The 19,198-nt window shown below is 38.3% G+C and overlaps 1 protein-coding gene across 1 annotated transcript in view; it reads left to right on the top strand.

Annotated features, from left to right (window-relative positions):
- Positions 1-5,814, top strand: part of LOC148791439 (wall-associated receptor kinase 2-like) — a 58,773-nt gene extending 52,959 nt beyond the window's left edge. Inside the window, 1 exon segment of the mRNA XM_088888181.1 lies at positions 408-5,814. Coding sequence (XP_088744307.1) covers positions 408-1,528 — 1,121 coding nt within the window. The 3' untranslated portion in view covers positions 1,529-5,814.
- Positions 5,815-19,198: the final 13,384 nt, after the last annotated feature.

Raw genomic sequence — 19,198 nt, 5'->3', positions numbered from 1 at the left:
GACTGAACAAGCAATATCTGGTCCATTGATTGAATATATATAACTGGAGTACATGTGTCAAAGGACCAAATTTGGGTTCGACCCAATCTAAAATACACCTAGTTTAAACAAATTCAGCAATCCAAACATTGAATCGGGCCAGTCCAGAATGACCCAAAGTATTCATCAGATTGGATTAGACCTGATCCATTTGTAATGGATTCATAGCGGACCAAATTGGATTGGATCAATAGGTAGTCCATTGACAGCCCTAGCATGGATAATCAATAGGCCCCTCTTTGTTGGTCTATATTGTCATTTAAAAAAGCTCCATGCTTGACCTGATCAGTATATGTGCCTAATTCCTATACATATTTAAATAATATTATATTTTTTTCTTATCTGTAAATTGGTTTGTTTATATGTAGTTGGAGGATCCTGCGTGTTATTGTTCCTTATCATTGGTGTTGGATGGAGCTGCTGGGTTTTTCAAAAACGTAAACTCAAACAAAAATTCTTCCAAGAAAATGGAGGAGTATTTTTAAAACAATTACTTGCTTTGCATGGCGACGATAGTGAGAGAAAGTTAAAGATATTTACTTCAGAGGAACTTAGAAAAGCAACTAACAATTACAATGAGAGCCGAATCGTTGGTAAAGGAGGTTATGGCACAGTTTACAAAGGGACGTTATCAGACGATAGAGATATTGCCATTAAATTGTCCAAAGAGACAAACAAGATCCAAATTAAAGAATTCATAAATGAGATTGTCATTCTTGCTCGTCTCAATCACGAAAATGTGGTGAAGCTATTAGGCTGTTGTTTAGAAACCCCAGTTCCAATTTTAGTTTATGAGTTTATTACAAGGGGGACCTTGTTTCATCGAATCCATGGATATGGGAGACAAAAGTTTATGCTTTCATAGGAGGATCGATTAAGAATAGCGGCAGAAATTGCAGGAGCACTTGCATATCTGCATTCAGCAGGTGATCTGCCAATCATTCATGGAGATGTCAAGTCTACGAACATACTCTTAGATGATAAATTCACTGCAAAAGTATCAGATTTTGGTGCTTCAAGATTGGTCCCCCTGAATCAAATGCAGTTATCTATGCTTGTACAAGGAACTTTTGGGTACTTAGATCCAGAATATATGCAAACAAGACAGTTAACTGACAAGAGTGATGTTTATAGCTTTGGTGCAATCCTTGTGGAGCTATTAACAGGAAAGAAGATTTATTCTGATGGCAGGCCTAAAGAACAGAAAAATATGGCAAAGTATTTTGTTTCATTAATGAAACAGAACCGTCTCTTTGATATCCTAGATGATGAAGTCATGCATGGAGGAAATCGTACGCAACTTCAAGGAGTTGCGGAGATTGCAAAACAATGCCTACGATTGAGCGGGGAAGAGAGACCAACAATGAGAGAAGTTGTTGTGGAGTTAGACTACTTACGAGGACGTGGAGTTGGTAAGAACTCATGGGTGAAAGAGAACTATGATAAAGAATCTGTGCACTTGTTGGTTGAATCTTCTTTGGACTCTTAAATTGAAAGCTCTACCATGGGAATTAACAGCTTAAAGAATCAAGTTATATTATCCCTAGATGGTGCGAGATAATTTGCTATAGTAGTTTGGATCTACTACACCACCGTTTTCCTCAATTTTCTCTTATACTTCCATTCAATCTGATATATATAGGTGTCTCCATACACTCTCTTAATCGAAGGGTGTATGGGAAAAGAGAAAGAAGAAAAGAATGAAAAAAGAAACCTGCTCTAATACCAAGATGTGAATCAGTCCTCTAAAACTGATGTAAACTTGAAAAAAAATAATGAGAAAAAAAGGAAGAATAGAAGAGAATAGCAGTACAAGAGAAAGAAGATGGAGAAAAGAGGAGGAAGAAGAAGAGTTCAAATGTCTCTTCCCTCCCTTCTCTAATCCTTTTACTAAACTTCAATATTAACATAGTTACAAGTATACTCTTGAATGGGCGGCCAGCTAGGCAATAACATAATGAGAACTAGCAAAAGGAAATAACAGAACCATTATTAACTAACAAATAAATAAAAACATACTACAAGAAAAGATACTAGGGCCCATTCGGCCCAGTCTCTTTACAATAACTCCACCCACTTATTGCTTCTTAATTTGGTCTCTTTCTCTTAGTCCAAGAGGAATTACTCATAACAGTCTTATCCATGACAGAATGGAATCGTGGGTTGGAACCCCAGATTTTGAACAAATCCTCAGTATTCGGAATTGATAGTGTCCTGGAGCTGCTCCAAGTTTCAAACAATTGGGTTATTAGGGTGGGACAGGAGGATGAGTGGCTTTGGAAATGGGAGAAGAGTGGCTATTTCTCAGTTAGTTCAATGTTAAGAGTTTACTCTCTGCTGGCCAAGACAAGTTTCCTTGTAAGTGGATTTGGAGACCTTATTTGGTCTGCTGCCCTTGGGAAGGGTCTAATGAAGGATTGCCTGCTTAGGAGAGGTATTCAGATACAAGACTAACCTTGTCAGTTTTGTGCGAAGGTGCCAGAGAATTTGGATCACTGATATATCCATTGCCCTACAGTGTGAGATCTCACTGCACTTCCTGGGAGCTGTTAAGTTTGGCTTTGGTACCCCCCTGGACCTTGAGAGAGAACCTAACTGGCTGGTATCCCATGGGGTTTAAGTGAAAATGGAAAGTTGTTGTGGGGTCCGATTCCTACAGTGGTGGTGTGGACTGCTTGGACTGAAAGGAACAAGAGAGTCTTCTAAGGCAAGCATCATCAGTTTAAGGAGATGATCAGATCTGCTATTGGAAGATTGGGTTCTTGGGCTGTAGTTACAGGGGACCTTGCTCAACAGCCAATCTTGATTATCTATAGTCTGTAAAGCTGTGGTGTTCTAATAAAATTACATTACATTTTCCAAAAAAGAAAAAAAAAAGAAAGAACTTATAGCAAGGTGGGCCATCCCTCAAAGGATTTACATTCATTATTGGGTTTTGTCCCCACCGTACAAGGATTAAGCTTCTTTTTCATTAGGATAAGTGAAGCTCATCTACATTGCTCCATCCATGCGTATGTTCCAAAACCACTGTTTAAGCTGCTCAAAATAAGGCTGTCATGAGAAGTTTCAGTCGAAACAAGTACACACAAACAAATCCAAAACAATGGATATATGCTTTAAAATCAAAAGGTTTCAAGATAAGATAGTGATTTAGGAACCAAATTAAGAGTCATAAGTCTGTGTGTATGTGTCATTGTTTTGGATTTCAATTCAATCCATCTTTAGTCATATCAATCAATACTATATCATTAACAAATAGTATACACTATGAGACTTTCTGTAAATGCCTAGTCAGTTTATCCATGGATAATGTTAAAAGGTAGGAGCTAAGTGCCGTTCCTTAGTGTAACCCAATTGTGATTGGGAAATCTTTGGGCTCCCTTTCCTGAGTTTTCATACTGGTTATTACCCCTTAACACATATCCCTAATGATATCAATGTACCTACTTGAAGGCCCTTTCTTTCCTTAAACTGACTAATTTACTTTGCAGAGGACCCTACAATATGCTTTTTCTCAATCAATGAACATTGAGTGATCTTTCCTCTTCCTGAAGTTATTAGTTAATCTCCTAAGAAAAAGGATCTTTAATACACTCAACTACCATATGCTTCCGTTGTTGATCTCCTTAGCATGGAACCAAATTAGATCTTTAATATACTAGCTTCATATATTAATTGTGGTTCAAACACCATCTCCCGAAATTTCATTGTATGTCTTATAAGCTTAATGCCTCAATGATTATTATAACTTTGTATCATCATATGTTTTGTTATATATGGGAAGCATTTTACTTTTTCTCCACTCAGCAAGCATTTTCATTGTTTTGATAATCAGATTAAACAACTTGGGGAGTGTACAACAACAGGAAAAAACAAAAATACAAAAAAAAACAAATTAACCTTGTTTCTGAATTTAACAAAAAAAAAAAAAAAACAATGGTTTTTGCTTCGAACATGTTCTTAATTCAATAAAAAAAGGGCAGCCCAGTGCAGGCTCCCACCAATGCAGGGTCTGGGGAGGGACAGATGTACGCAGCCTTATCCCTGCACTTACAGAGAGGCTGTTTCTAAGATTTGAAATGACTATAGTTTATTATGAGTTTTGACTCATAATAGATCGTTTATAGGTAGCAAGCTATGTGTGGAAAGCAACTTAGATCTAGGAAATAAATGATAGTATGTTATTAAGGTTTTAGTATTTCCAATTAGGATTAAGTGAAGTGATTATCTTAAAAGAAATAAATGATAGTATGTGGTGGGAGTTACAGAACCATCATGCATCTAAACAAAAAGAGAATTTTAGGGAAATGTATAAATACCTCCCCTTTGTTATCTTTTCCGAGGAAAAAGAGAATTGATTTTTTTAAATACTAATTTTACCCTTGAAATTACCCATTTAGTGTTAATTTCCTAAAATACCCCGACCAAGGACTCTCCGATCAAATGGTCCTATGCACTTACTCTTCACATTCCCTAAAACCTCTTTGAAGTATATCAATAAAGGCTGGCATTTAAACTTCTCTTTCTCTACAACTCTATTCTTCAAGCATTTTCTTCTCCGTATCTTCTCAACACCTTTCATTCTTCCTAAAAAAAAGCAATAATACCGCTTCCTCATTCCCATCTTTCTTCAGCCTTTAAATCCATGGCTCTGGAGACAGACATGGTTTGAACAACTACAACAACCAACAAAATGGGTAATATATCCAGTGCTGGTGTCTTAGCATTTGAGATCATTGGGATGATGTCGAAGCTCATCCAACTCTCAAAGTCCCTTTCAGGCAAGAACCCCATTTGCTCTTGAGGGAATCTGCAAAATAGTCTCCCCAACAACGAAGCTTTCTTTCTCAGTCTCGCCTAAACTGAGATGCCATAGATAGCTTTTAGCAACGGTTTTAAAAAACCATTGCTATATATATTATACCATGATGGCACAGATACTTCATTGGATGATTCAAAGAAAAAATGCAGATTTACTAAAGGAATAGCATAAATTAGAAATATCTGAAATTTATACAAATTTACCAAAAGAATAAAGATATGAATTTTATATATACAAAAAAAATAAATAAATAAACAACAAAAACAAAAAGGTATCTACAACACTAACCGAGGGGACAAACGGCCCATGAAGTCATCTTGGAGCAAAGGAATCAATGACGGAGGAGGTTCGCTATACCATTCTTCACATTCATCTGCATATACAGCTAGGTTGGCCAAATGATCAGCAGACTGGTTTGCTTCTCTGTACTCGTGTCGTGCTACCCAGCCTTTGAACTGCTTGAGAAGACTTTGACATTCTTTGACCAATGACTTGACTTCTGATTGAGGCTCTCGCAAATCATTTACCATCTCCATCATCAACCTCGAGTCACCTTCTATCCAAATACATCGTATCTGTAAAGAAAGGACCCGAAGTCCATTACTCTTCGAAAATCACTTTCCCAAGAGAATCTCAACAAATAAAACCCATTCCCCACTCCGATTATATCAACTACATCTTCTAGTTTCCATATCTCGAGAAGCTGGAGAGTACTGAGTCCAGTCTGCCGACCTAAAAGCTTTCCAACGAGAATAAATTCAAAATCAACGTATTTACGCTCAAACCAATCACCAACGGAGTTCCATTCAGTGACCGATTCTCCAAATTCTTCGTACCAATGACTGCAACACAACTCCATTACTGATTCTAAGCTTCTACTCAGAAAACACGTTTACTATTCCTTCTCGCCTTCTCGGAAATGGAGAGGTAGCCTGCCGCATTTTATTACTACTTTCTAAGCTTCCACCGGATTTTATATTGGAGTCCGACCACCATCCATTAACACGGAACTGTGAAAACACGTTTACTATTCCTTCTTGCCTTCTCCGAAATTAAATGGGGAGTTTCCTTTTGAGTCAACCCGCCGGTCCAATTGGTGGCGGTGGTCGGTGGACCTCCGGTCCGAGTTTGAATCAAAAGCTTTCTTTCTCAGTATTTCATTTAATTAATTAATTAATATAGTATATATTTAATTAATTGTAGTATTTTTGTATTTAGTTAATTACAACATAATTTTAATATGTTATTGTAATACAGTATTATTTAATTAATTCATATTATTAATTACAGTATTTAATTATAAGTATTTATAAATGCATTATTTTATTTTTTTACCCAATCCCGTACATCGCACGGGTACCGATAGTTTCTTTAAAAATCGGTAACTCCCGCGTTTTCGTTCTTGTAAGTCGCTACCATCTCATCTCTCGCTCTCGTTGCTCTCTCTCGCTCTGGTTGCTTAGAAAATGGTGTCCACAAATTCATCAACGTTTTTGAATAGAGCGCGGGGCTTAAAGAAGAAGACATATGAATTGTCTACTCTGTGCGGTATTGATGCCCTGATGATTTCTTACCAGGGTGAAAACCTGGAGAAGCCCCAGATATGGCCGGAGGATCCATGTGAAATCACACGTATTATAAACCGGTATAAGGGCCTCAACGAAGGGGACAATCGCGGCGGGAAACTGAGGAAGGTCGATTTCTCCGACTTTCTTACTGATGTCCAGAGTGCCATAGACGATCAGATGGATGGGTTTTCGTCGGAACAACTAACGGAGATTTCTGCTGTATTGGACTCGAAGCTATCAGTAGTGCGGTCTATGCTGAAGGATTTGGATGAAAGGAAGCGAAAGAAAAGACTTCATCTGAAGGAAACCGAGTTGAGGACTGAATTTACCTCTGAAGCACAGCAACAAAACTGCTCTGTTGATCCATTGGAGCCGTTTGATCAGATTCATCCCATTCTCGATCATCACCATCAGGTCTTGCCCACACCTACATCCTTGCCGATCGAGAACTGCAGCGACCTATCTCACTCGACGAACTACCTGGCTGGAATGCCTGATGAGAACCCCATGAAGATGACTGCCATGACCGATTTATGTTCTGCTGGTATCCCTCCTCGTGATCCAATTGAGATGCTATTGCTCCAGGATTTGCAATTATACCTAGAGTTAGCTTTCTGAAATGGTGATAACGTCTGTCAGGGCAATACCTAGAGTTAGCTTTCTGGTGTCTTAGCATTTGAGATCATTGGGATGATGTCCAATCTTATCCAACTCTCAAAGTCCCTTTCAGGCAAGAACCCCATTTGCTCTTGAGGGAATCTGCAAAATAGTCTCCCCAACAACGAAGCTTTCTCTCAGTCTCGCCTAAACTGAGATGGTGGAGAACCTGAAGCTTGTAATAATTCTGTGTCTGTGCTCAAAAGGTAGTGCAAGGGGGTTTCAGGTCTCCGATGTTTCAATCGCTAGGATTTCTCTAACTTAGGCCACGACCCTCATTACTGGGTTCTGTCTTGGAAGGAGATGGAGGCCAAGTAGAAGAAATGATGAATCAATATGCTACATTAACATTGATCTTTCACAGAGAGATTAATAAGCTTCTAATGCCGAGCATATCTTGAGAAAAGTCCTTCCATATGTAGTGACCTAAACCCACCTATCAATATAAACATAATTACAAGTTTACTCTTGAATGGGCGCAAGTTAGGCAGTAACATAAGAAGAACTAGCAAAAGGAAATAACAGGCCCATTATGATAGGCCCATTAGCTAACAAATAAATAAAAACATACTGCAAGAAAAGATACTAGGGCCCATTCGGCCCAGTCTCTTTACAATAACTCCACCCACTTATTGCTTCTTAATTTAGTCTTTTCTCTTAGTCCAAGAGGAATTACTCATAAGTCATAACAGTCTTATCCATGACAGAATGGAATCGTGGGTTGAAACCCCAGATTTTGAACGAATCCTCGGTATTCGGAATTGATAGTGTCCTGGAGCTGCTCCAAGTTTCAAACAATTGAGTTATTAGGGTGGGACAGGAGGATGAGTGGCTTTGGAAATGGGAGAAGAGTGGCTATTTCTCCGTTAGTTCAATGTTAAGAGTTTACTCTCTGCTGGCCAAGACATGTTTCCTTGTAAGTGGATTTGGAGACCTTATTTGGTCTGCTGCCCTTGGGAAGGGTCTAATGAAGGATTGCCTGCTTAGGAGAGGTAGTCAGATACAAGATAAGCAAGGCCCATCACAAGGCCCATCTCATCCCTAGGGGCGGCAGCTCCTAGGATAAGGATAAGTTAAATAAGAATTCAAGATAAGCAAGGGATCCAAGAACCCAAGATTATCAAGACTCTTCCAAGATTAGCAAGATAAGGCAAGACTCTTCCAAGACTCTTCCAAAATTATCAAGAAAGACTCCAAGAAGCATCAAGATTAGCAAGATAACCCAAGATTCATGCATCTAGGGAGATCGGACGGTGGAGATCAGGCAAAGAGGAATTCGATCCTATCTAGATTAGATGTTGATCTATCCTAGTTGTTCTTTTCCAGTTCTTTTATAATTTCCAGTTCTTTTATAATTTCCAGTTCTTTTATAATTTCCAGTTCTTTTACAATTTCAATTTCCAGATGTATTATAAATACTACTATTTTCCAGTTAATGAACACAATTCATACTTCAGATTTTCAGATTTTCTTCTCTTCTTTGAGTTTTCGCCACCTTTTCTCTCTCCTAGAGAAATCGGTGTTATTCATTAGGTGCTAGCGAACGCCCGATGCTTGCATAGCCAACTCCGGTTTTCATTGCTTCCACGCTGCGTCAGGTGGTATCAGAGCAGGGAATTCGCCCAGGCATGTCCAACCCAGACGGTAGCAGTCGCAACCCACCCCGTGACAAAGATCAGGGGTTCCCAGCTGTTTGGAGAGCAATCGAAGAGCAGCGTACAGCCACACGTAACATCGAACGGCAGTTGGTAGAGGTGACTGAACAACTGCAAACCTTGTTACGGGAGGTTGTCCCACGGAACCGGGAAAATCCACAGCAGATCGAAGGAGACGACCACGACAGACCACCCGTCGCTACTGCGTCCCGACGTCCAGTTCTTGACGACGACAATGATGATGATTTCGAATTTGGTGGTGCTCCAGTTCTTCCCGGCAACGGCAGAAACGGTAGAAATTGGCACAATCAAGGTAATTTCAATCCTCGTAAGAATAATGATGAATTTAAACTCAAGGTAGATATTCCTACTTTTAGTGGAGATCTTGGTATAGAGGGACTTCTAGATTGGATCACAGAGGTCGACAGGTTCTTTGATTACATGGAAATACTAGAGGAACGAAGGGTAAAATTAGTAGCTTTCCGATTAAAGGGAGGCGCATCTGTTTGGTGGGAACGGATGAGAGAGACCCGGATGAGAGAAGGAAGGGGTCCTGTCCGAACCTGGAGGCGCATGAAACAATTAATCAGAGGTAGATTTTTACCTCCTGACTATGAACAATATATGTTTGAATCTTATCAGAGGTGTGCATAGGGTTCTCGTAGTGTTAACGAATATACATCTGAATATTTGAGATTAGTTGAAAAAAACCAATTATCTGAAAGAGATAACCAGCAGACAACCAGCTATATAAGCGGTTTGAGACCATCCATCAGAGACAAAATTGGTGTACAAATGGTTCTCAGTGTGCAAGAAGCAAGGAACCTAGCCTTGAAAGCAGAATTAATGTTCCAAAACAAGGCGCACAGTGATAATTACCGCCGGTACAGTGGGAGCGACAACAGACCGGCAACTATCGACAGAAACAAATCAGTCCCAGCAGTACAACATTCTCACCCGGCAAGCACAAGTAACGCCGGTAAGGCTACTACAGGAGGACATACTCGAGGTAATCCTTCCAACCCTCCGAAACCCAGTAACCCTTATGCAAGGCCTGCTCCTATTAAATGTTTTAAATGCAATGAGGTGGGACATAGATCCAGTGACTGCCCCAGGAGGAAGGCAGTTAATATGGTAGAAAGGGAGGAGGAAGAAGATATTGAGGATGAAGTATATTGTGGACCTGATGGGGAGGATGAAGAGGGTCCATATGAACATGAGGAGTATACTTGTGTGGTAAGAAAACTAATGTTGTCCCAGAAAAATAAGGATACTTCTCAAAGGCACAGATTATTTCGTACCAGATGCACTATCAAGGGAAATTTATTTAATTTAATTATTGATAGTGGCAATCAAGAAAATATTATTTGCAGGGATGTTATCCAACAATTACAGCTGATTCCTGAAAAACATCCCAACCCATACACAATTGGAAGGATCTAGGAAGGAGGCGACGTACGAAGGGATGAGCGTTGCAAGGTACATTTTTCAATTGGTAAGTACCATGATGAAGCATATTGTGATATTGTAGATATGGATGCTTGCCATATTTTGTTAGGGAGGCCTTGGCAATTTGATACAGATGCAAGGCACATGGGTAGGAAGATTACCTACCAACTTGAAAAAGAGGGTACACGTTATACTTTGTTACCCATAGCAGAAAAAAGTATTACAAATACTCCAAAGGCACATGACAAGAATTTCCTTACCATCACCCATCATCATGCTGAATTTGTTAAAGAATGTAACGATACTCATGAGATACATTTGTTAGTAGTAAAAGGAGAAGATGTTAATGATGAAAATACAATTTCAGCTAAAATACAGGGACTACTGGATGAATTTAATGATGTAGTTCTAGAGGAGTTACCAAATGAACTCCCTCCCATGAGAGATATACAACACCATATTGATCTTGTTCCAGGTGCTAGTCGACCTAACCTCCCACAATATAAGATGAGTCGTAAGGAGAATGAAATCTTATAGAAAAAGGTAGAAGAATTATTGAAAAAGGGACACATTCAAATCAGCATGAGTCCTTGTGCAGTACCTGCCTTATTAACACCTAAGAAGGATGGCAGTTGGAGAATGTGTGTCGACAGCAGGGCCATTAACAAGATCACCATTGGGTACAAATTTCCCATTCCTAGGCTGGACGACATGCTGGACCAACTAAGCGGAGCTGTAGTTTTCTCAAAAATAGATCTCAGGAGTGGATATCATCAAATCAGGATCCGTCCCGGAGATGAAAGGAAGACAGCCTTCAAGACTAGAGATGGCTTGATCGAATGGTTAGTCATGCCCTTTGGACTAACCAACACACCCAGCACTTTCATGAGGCTAATGATCCAGGTATTTCGCCCCTTCATTGGTAAATTTGTGGTGGTTTATTTTGATGATATTTTGATATACAGCAAATCTATCACTGAGCATGTGGGACATATTAGGGAGGTCCTGAAAATATTGAGGGAAAATAAATTATATGCTAATTTGAAGAAATGCATCTTCATGAATGATAATTTATTATTCCTAGGATTTATTATAAGCAAGGATGGTGTGAAAGTAGATGAGGAAAAGGTGAAAGCAATTAGGGAGTGGCCGAGCCCATCCACTGTCACAGATGTCAGGCGATTTCATGGGTTGGCAACCTTCTATAGGCGCTTTATTAAGAATTTTAGTAGTATCATGGCTCCTGTTACTGAATGCTTGAAAAAGGGGAAATTTCATTGGGGAGAAGAACAAGAGCAAAGTTTTGCTCTCATAAAAGAAAAATTATGTACTGCTCCTGTTCTTGCCTTGCCAGATTTTAATAAATTATTTGAAGTTGAATGTGACGCCAGTGGAGTTGGCATAGGGGCTGTATTGTCCCAAGAGAAAAGACCCATTGCTTTCTTCAGTGAAAAATTATGTGAAGCCAGGAGAAAGTGGTTTACTTATGACAAGGAGTTTTATGCTGTGGTTAGAGCCCTAAAAACCTGGGAACACTATTTAATTGCAAAAGAATTTGTTCTCTACACTGACCATCAAGCCCTAAAATATCTTAGTGGGCAAAAGCAATTAAGAAGTGATTTACATGCCAGATGGTCTGCTTTCCTAGACAAGTTCCCATATAAAATTGGGTATAAGATAGGACAGCAAAATAAGGTGGCTGATGCACTTAGTAGGCGCGTAGCTCTCATCAAGACCCTCGGTGTTGAGTGCCTAAAAGACTTATATGCCCAAGATGAAGACTTCCAACAGGTATGGGACAAATGTGTGAATAAGCAGCCAGCAAAAGACTTCTTTATTTATGATGGGTTCCTTATGAAAGGGGAACAACTGTGTATCCCTTGCACCTCCATCCGCGAAAAAATCATCTAGGATTTGCATGGGGGTGGATTAGCAGGACACTTGGGAAGGGACAAAACAGTAGAAGCAGTTAAGGGGCGATATTACTGGCCAAAATTAAGAAGGGACGTGTCTACCATCGTAAGAAGGTGCTATGTTTGTCAGGCAACTAAGGGACAAACCCAGAACACAGGTCTCTACATGCCCCTACCCGTTCCTACTGTTATATGGGAAGACTTGTCCATGGATTTTGTGCTAGGCTTGCAAAAGACCCAGAGGAACATGGACTCCGTCTTCGTGGTGGTTGGTAGATTCTCGAAAATTGCCCACTTCCTCTCATGCAAGAAAATAGCAGATGCATCCGCAACAACAAAATTATTTTTCAGGGTGATTGTCCGCTTGCATGGGGTACCCAAGACCATCACTTCAGATCGTGACACACGGTTCCTCAGTCACTTTTGGATAACCCTATGGAGGTTGTTTGATTCATCACTTAATTTCAGTAGTACAGCCCATCCGTAAACAAATGGACAGACAGAAGTGGTAAACCAGACCTTAGGGAATTTAATTCGTAGCATATGCCAGGAACGGCCAAAACAGTGGGACTTTGCCATAGCCCAGGCTGAGTTCGCCTATAACAATGCAGTGCACAGTTCTACAGGCAAATCCCCATTCTCCATCTTATACATGAAGGTCCCTAACCATGCACTGGATTTAGTGAATCTACCCAAGGTACCCAGCGCCAGTATCTCAGCAGAGCAGATGGCAGAATAAATCCAATCCGTCCAAGAGGCCGTGAAGCAGAAGCTAGAGCAATCCAACGCCAAGTACAAGATGGCCGCAGACAAGCACCGCCGACCTCAAATGTTTGACGTAGGTGATGAGGTCATGGTCTTCTTAAGGAAGGAAAGGATTCCCGTTGGTATTTACAACAAGTTGAAGCCTCAGAAGTATGGTCCATATAAGATCGTGAAGAAGATTAATGACAATGCCTATGTAGTAGATTTACCAGATCATATGGGTATGTCCAGGACCTTCAACGTTGCTGACCTTCATCGGTACCTGCCAGAAATAACACTTGCCTACCCTAGTCACGACTCGAGGTCGAGTTCTCTCCAAGTGGGGGAGAATGATGGAGGCCCATCACAAGGCCCATCTCATCCCTAGGAGCGGCAGCTCCTTGGATAAGGATAAGTTAAATAAGAATTCAAGATAAGCAAGGATCCAAGAACCCAAGATTATCAATACTCTTCCAAGATTAGCAAGATAAGGCAAGACTCTTCCAAGACTCTCCCAAGATTATCAAGAAAGACTCCAAGAAGCATCAAGATTAGCAAGATAACCCAAGATTCATGCATCTAGGGAGATCGGACGGTGGAGATCAGGCAAAGAGGAATTCGATCTTATCTAGATTAGATGTTGATCTATCCTAGTTGTTCTTTTCCAGTTCTTTTATAATTTCCAGTTCTTTTACAATTTCAATTTCCAGATGTATTATAAATACTGCTATTTTCCAGTTAATGAACACAATTCATACTTCAGATTTTCAGATTTTCTTTTCTCTTCTTTGAGTTTTCGCCACCTTTTGTCTCTCCTAGAGAAATCGGTGTTATTCGCTAGGTGCTAGCGAACGCCCGATGCTTGCATAGCCAGCTCCAATTTTCATTGCTTCCACGCTGCGTCAAAGTAGTAACCAAAACAAATTTTTCAAGAATTATGGCTGCCAAAAGCTCAAAAGAAGCATGTGATATTATCAAAAAGGAATTTCAGGGCAATAAAAAGGTAACATCCATAAAACTTCAAAATCTTTGGAGAGATTTTGATAATCCTATGATGAAAGAAAGTGGATCTACAAGAGTTTTTTTTTTTTTTTTATTGGGTCATTGGTATTGTATATCAAATCAGAACATATGGAAATGTTACCTCAGATGAAAAAAATGTATAAAAGGCTTCGAAGAGATTATTGATTAAATTTGATCGTGTGGTCGTTATCATTAAAGAATCTGAAGATTTGACTAAAATATCCATGCATAAATTAATAAACTCACTTGAAACTCATGAGTATGGGATGGAAAAAAAAATCAGCTTCTTCATAGGAGCAAGCTTTCTAGTCTAAACTCACCATTACAGAAAAAGGAAAAAAAAATGATGGCGGAAAAGAAACTTCAAGAGAAGGACCATATCAAGGTAGAAGAAGATGATTCAAAATAATGGAAGAGAATGTGGAAGAGGTAGATCTTATGGAAGAGGAAGATGTGAAAAGCAAAATAATGGTTGTTTTATTTGCAAAATGGACAGCCATTAGCCCCAAGATTACTATTTCCGATGTAAAAAAAATGAAAAAATCATGTTCATGCTGCAAAAGGTTATAGATTTAAGAAAAAGAACAAACCCATTATATTGAAATGACGATTCAGAAAGTCATCTATTTTACTCCTTTACAAATAACCAACAATAGACAAAACAAGTTTGGTATTTTGATATTGGTTATGGTAATCACATGACAAGAAATAAAGAATTTTTTTTTTTTTTGAGTTGAATGAATATATTAATTCTCAAGTGAAACTTCGAGATGGAAAAGACTAAAGTGTTGAAGGAAAGGTTCTTGTTACAGTGGAGACTAAGCAAGATAATTCTAAACTCATTTCTAATGTTCTGTATGTTCTTGGTCTAACTCAAAATTTGCTTATTGTGGATAGCTTATTCAAAAAGGTTATGATGTGCACTTTGGCAATGATGAAAGAAGCATGTTATTAGCTCATTCAAAGATTTTGGTTGCATTGCTTATTCTCTAATTTCCTTAAAGAAGAGAGAAATTTTGTATGGCAAAGCTGATAAATGTATTTCCCTTAGCCACAGTGATGAATCAAAAGGCTACTGGTTGCTCAATCCAACTACAAATGAAATAGTAATTTCAAGAGATGTGGTATTTGATGAAGAGGGAGCATAGAACTTTGAAGAAAATTCCTCACAAATCAAGAATTACCAAATAGAAGATGAAGTGATGCCTAATGACCATGAGCATGATACAACTACATCAAATGTAAGGCCAACAAATACAAGAAGATTAAGTCTAATAAGTTTCTGCCTAAGAATAAATCCCTCAAGTTCAAGAAACCAACATCCATGGGAAGTAAGCCCAAGTGATGTAGATTTAGATACTCCACCAAAAAAGGTATGCTTACTTAAAAAAATCTTTGATTCTTGTGGTATTGCATTTCTTAAATTAAAATCACAAAAATTCAAAGAATCTTCAAAAGAAGGAATTTGGGTGAAATCCATGATGAAAAAATTGAAATGATTGAGAAAAACTAGATATGGGAATTGGTTAATAAATCCAAATAAAAAATAATAATAAGATTGAAATGGGTTTACAAAACAAAGTATAATGAAAATGGCTCAATCCAAAAACATAAATCAAGGTTAATAGCTAAAGGCTATGCCTAACAACTTGGGGTAGATTTCCATGAGACATTTGCGCCAGTTGCAAGAATGGAAACAATTATAACAATACTTGCACTTGCTGCCCAACTAAAATTACAAGTGTTCCAGTTTGATGCAAGATCAGCCTTTAAACGGAGATTTGGAAAAAGAAGTCTATGTTGAACAACCACAAGGATATGTAATAGAAAGAAAAAGAGGGTATGGTTTACATGCTTCAAAAAGCTTTATATGGCTTAAAGGAAGTGCCTCGAGCATGGAATAGCAAGATTGACAAATACTTCCATAAGAATGGATTTGAAAAAGTCCAAATGAGCCATCACTCTATGTCAAGAAGGAAAGCATGTAGGATTTTATTCATATTTGTCTTAATGTTGATGATTTGATTTATAAACATAACAACTCATAATTATTGAATGAATTCAAATTAGCCACTATCTTCTAAAAAGTTTGTGCATTTCAAATATCTAGTGAAAATTACAAATTAAGAAAGGGTGTTGAAAAGTAAGAGTAGTAATTTTATAATTTTCTTTTAATGCTTTGCCTTTTCTATTAGTGGGTTGCCTTAGGACTTGAGAGCTGAATATTCTAGACCTGTAAAAGTAAATCCCCTTAATATCTGGTAATCTAAAAACATTTTGTAACAGAGAAACGAATTGTCAAGAACAGAGTAAACCCCATAAGTGTAAGTTTTGCTTTTCATCTTTTTTTTTTTCACTTTTTCTTCAACTTTTCCTCTTCAGATTTCTCTTCCTAATTTTAACACCACACTTGTGTTGCTCCAATAGAGGGGGTGCACAAGCTCTTGTTTCGGTTCTTGTAGAGGACACAATGGGAGAGTTGAAGCTTAACTTGCAATGGGGAGACTCAGGGTTGGCCTTAACCGGCCGGCGAAGAGATCATCACTAACATCACAATTTGAGAAGATAGCTGCCTTAAGGAAGTGGTCTGGGGATGTGTGGGGCAGCGACCCACCAGCCCCCACCTTCGACCTTGCTTAGGGGGATCTCTTGGTGCTAACGGTGGTCGACGGTGGATCGGGAGAGAAGTGTTGGAAGTTGGAAGAGGACGATTGAGGTTTTAAATTCGAACTTTTCTTACAGTGAGGTCAGGTTAGGACCTAGGGCTAGGAGGTCTCTTCTTTCTTGGGTCCTATAGAAGAGCAGGCGGTCATGGGCCTTTTTTAGGGGTAACCTCTAGTTGTTCGATGGGCTTAGTATCCTTGTCGGGTCCTTTTAGGGGTTGTGTTCTAGGGTCCGTTGGAAGCGGGTAGGTTTAAGAAATTCCCACAGGAGGGTGGCCAATAAAAAGTTGACTTATCTGTGGAGCTCATGAACATGCCATTCTTAAGATAGTGATCCTACTGATAGCTTAAGGAGCTCCAGTTGTTGTCAGAAAAGAGGAGGAGGTGGGTTTCAATGGGTTGCCATTATCTTAATTGGCGACGGTAGAAGAATGGGTGGTTTTAAGGCCCGAGTGGGGCTTTGCCTCAGCCTCGGTCGGGGAATTGTGCTGAGGCCCAAGTGAACAAGGTTTTACTTTAGAGCTATCATTCCTGGGTGGAGAAGCCTCTGCCAGGGAAATGCTTAGAACTGAAGAGTTTGCTCCTTTAAGGCCTAAGTAATGGAGCTGAGACCAAAGAGGATCATGAAGTGAATGAGTTGTTGGATGAGGTTGAGGAAGTGTGGAGTCGTAATATAATGAAACTAATTTGTCTTCTATGTGGATGCGGTGGTTCAAGAGGGGAGGAAAGCTAGTGCTGCTCGCTTAATTGATCCAAGAATGTTTGAGGGAGGAGTAAAAGGGTCGAGAACTCGAGGTAGAGGCCAGCTTAATTCTCCCTCTATTCCAGACTGGATTTGCTCCTCACAAAGGGCGTCTCATACATACATCCTACCATGCATTGGGAACATCTCCCATACTTATAAGTTATTTTATACTGAAGATGTTCCCTATGCACAGTGGATGTGCATCCGAGGCGCCCAAGTGTGAGGAGCAGATCCCGTTCCCCTTTATTCTTGGTCTAGTCTTTGGTTTTATCGTTGGAAGCTTTAGCCGGTTCTGGCTTGTTTTGGTTTCATTCCCTGTTTTTATTGGTTTTCGGTTTCTTTATTGGGGTAGCAATTTTTTTTTCATCACCACCCCGGTTTGGATTATATGTATCTATATATATATTTTATGAGATTGCTTAAAATATTTTTATAATTTTAAAGAATTTTCTTAATTTAACTAAATCTATTTTCTAAAAATAATTTTAGTCTACAAATTTTTGGGATCCAAGTCCCCATCGGAGCACCCATCTCTACCATGGGTTGGGGATGGAAGATCATTTTTATCCCCAATGTAGAATGGGGCCAGGGCTGAGGTTGGGGATTTATTTCCTATGCCAAACTTTCCCAATTGCCATTCCTACATTTGGGTGTTTAGGTTTCATTTATTTTTGTGTAGCTCTTGTTTGTTAGGGTGGTACTCGTTTTCACCTTTTTTTCTCTATTTATCCTTCTTTAATAACATTCTTTTATATTTACCTTCAAAAATACAAAATTTAAAATTATTCCTAAAATGAAACATTTTTTCCCATCTAGGAGGTGGGTTATTGAATGCATGGTTCAACATTCTTTGTTCATTTTTTTTTCTCAAAAAATCATAAGAAAAATGCTTAAATGCGTAACTCATGATATAGTTAAACAATAAATATTTGAAAGTGATAATACACAAAAGATTAATATTATATATTCATAATATAAACAAAACAAATTTGAAAAATAAAAATTACTTTTATTAATGATTGAAATGGAACACAAAATTTCAAATCAACCCAAATCAAATTAAAACATTTTTTTTCATCCAAGTGGTAGATCAATGGTGCAACCATCAACGACAAATGAATAAATCAATGATGTCAAAATTGAAATAATGATAATAACAAAAATTAAATAAAAATAAAAAATCATAAAAATATAAAAAAAATTGTAGAAAATTTTGAATACACCTATAGTGTTATATATTCTTCGTATTAAAGAAAAAGTAGGTGATGAATAAGAATAATGTGTATTAATCATGGAAAAAGAATAGAGAATACTAAAAAAATAATGTTTGACATGTTACTCCACTGGATGTATTAATTGTTCAGTTAGTTACGTCAACAACATAGTGATGAAGCGAATGGGATTTTGTAGGCAAGTAGATTTGTAGTATAAATGGACCCAAAATATTACTCAACCCTGGTTGACCAGTCCAACCAATAGAGTTGACCTTGGGATAAAAAACACTGAATAAAAGCACAAGTTCTAAAAATCAATTATAGCCATATTTTCAATAAATCAACTTGAAATTCACAAATTAAATAATAAAAACAAGAAGATAGAAACTTTAAATGCAAATTTTATAAGAAATTTAAGCATGCTAGACAAAAAATATGTGTGAAAACGAGAATCATTGTTATATTATAATATTAATGATGATAATTAAAAATACAAAAAAGAGAATTAATAATATTAATAACCTGTGCGACCCAATTCAATCAAACTCACTCTGACCCTTTTTCTATTGACCCTTGATCCATATTAATCCATCAATAAATTGGATGGATTTGAGTGAATTTCAAGATGAATGGATCAAATGGGTTAGGGAGGATCAAGATTATTTATCAGTCCCAGAAGAAATAAATAAAAGCCTAAACAACTCGT

The sequence above is a fragment of the Nelumbo nucifera genome, chromosome 5 (genome assembly GCF_055504915.1).
Source record: "Nelumbo nucifera cultivar China Antique chromosome 5, China Antique-T2T, whole genome shotgun sequence".
Taxonomy (NCBI): domain Eukaryota; kingdom Viridiplantae; phylum Streptophyta; class Magnoliopsida; order Proteales; family Nelumbonaceae; genus Nelumbo; species Nelumbo nucifera.
The sequence above is the reverse complement of the archived record's forward strand: the minus strand, read 5'-3'. Positions and strand labels throughout refer to the sequence as shown.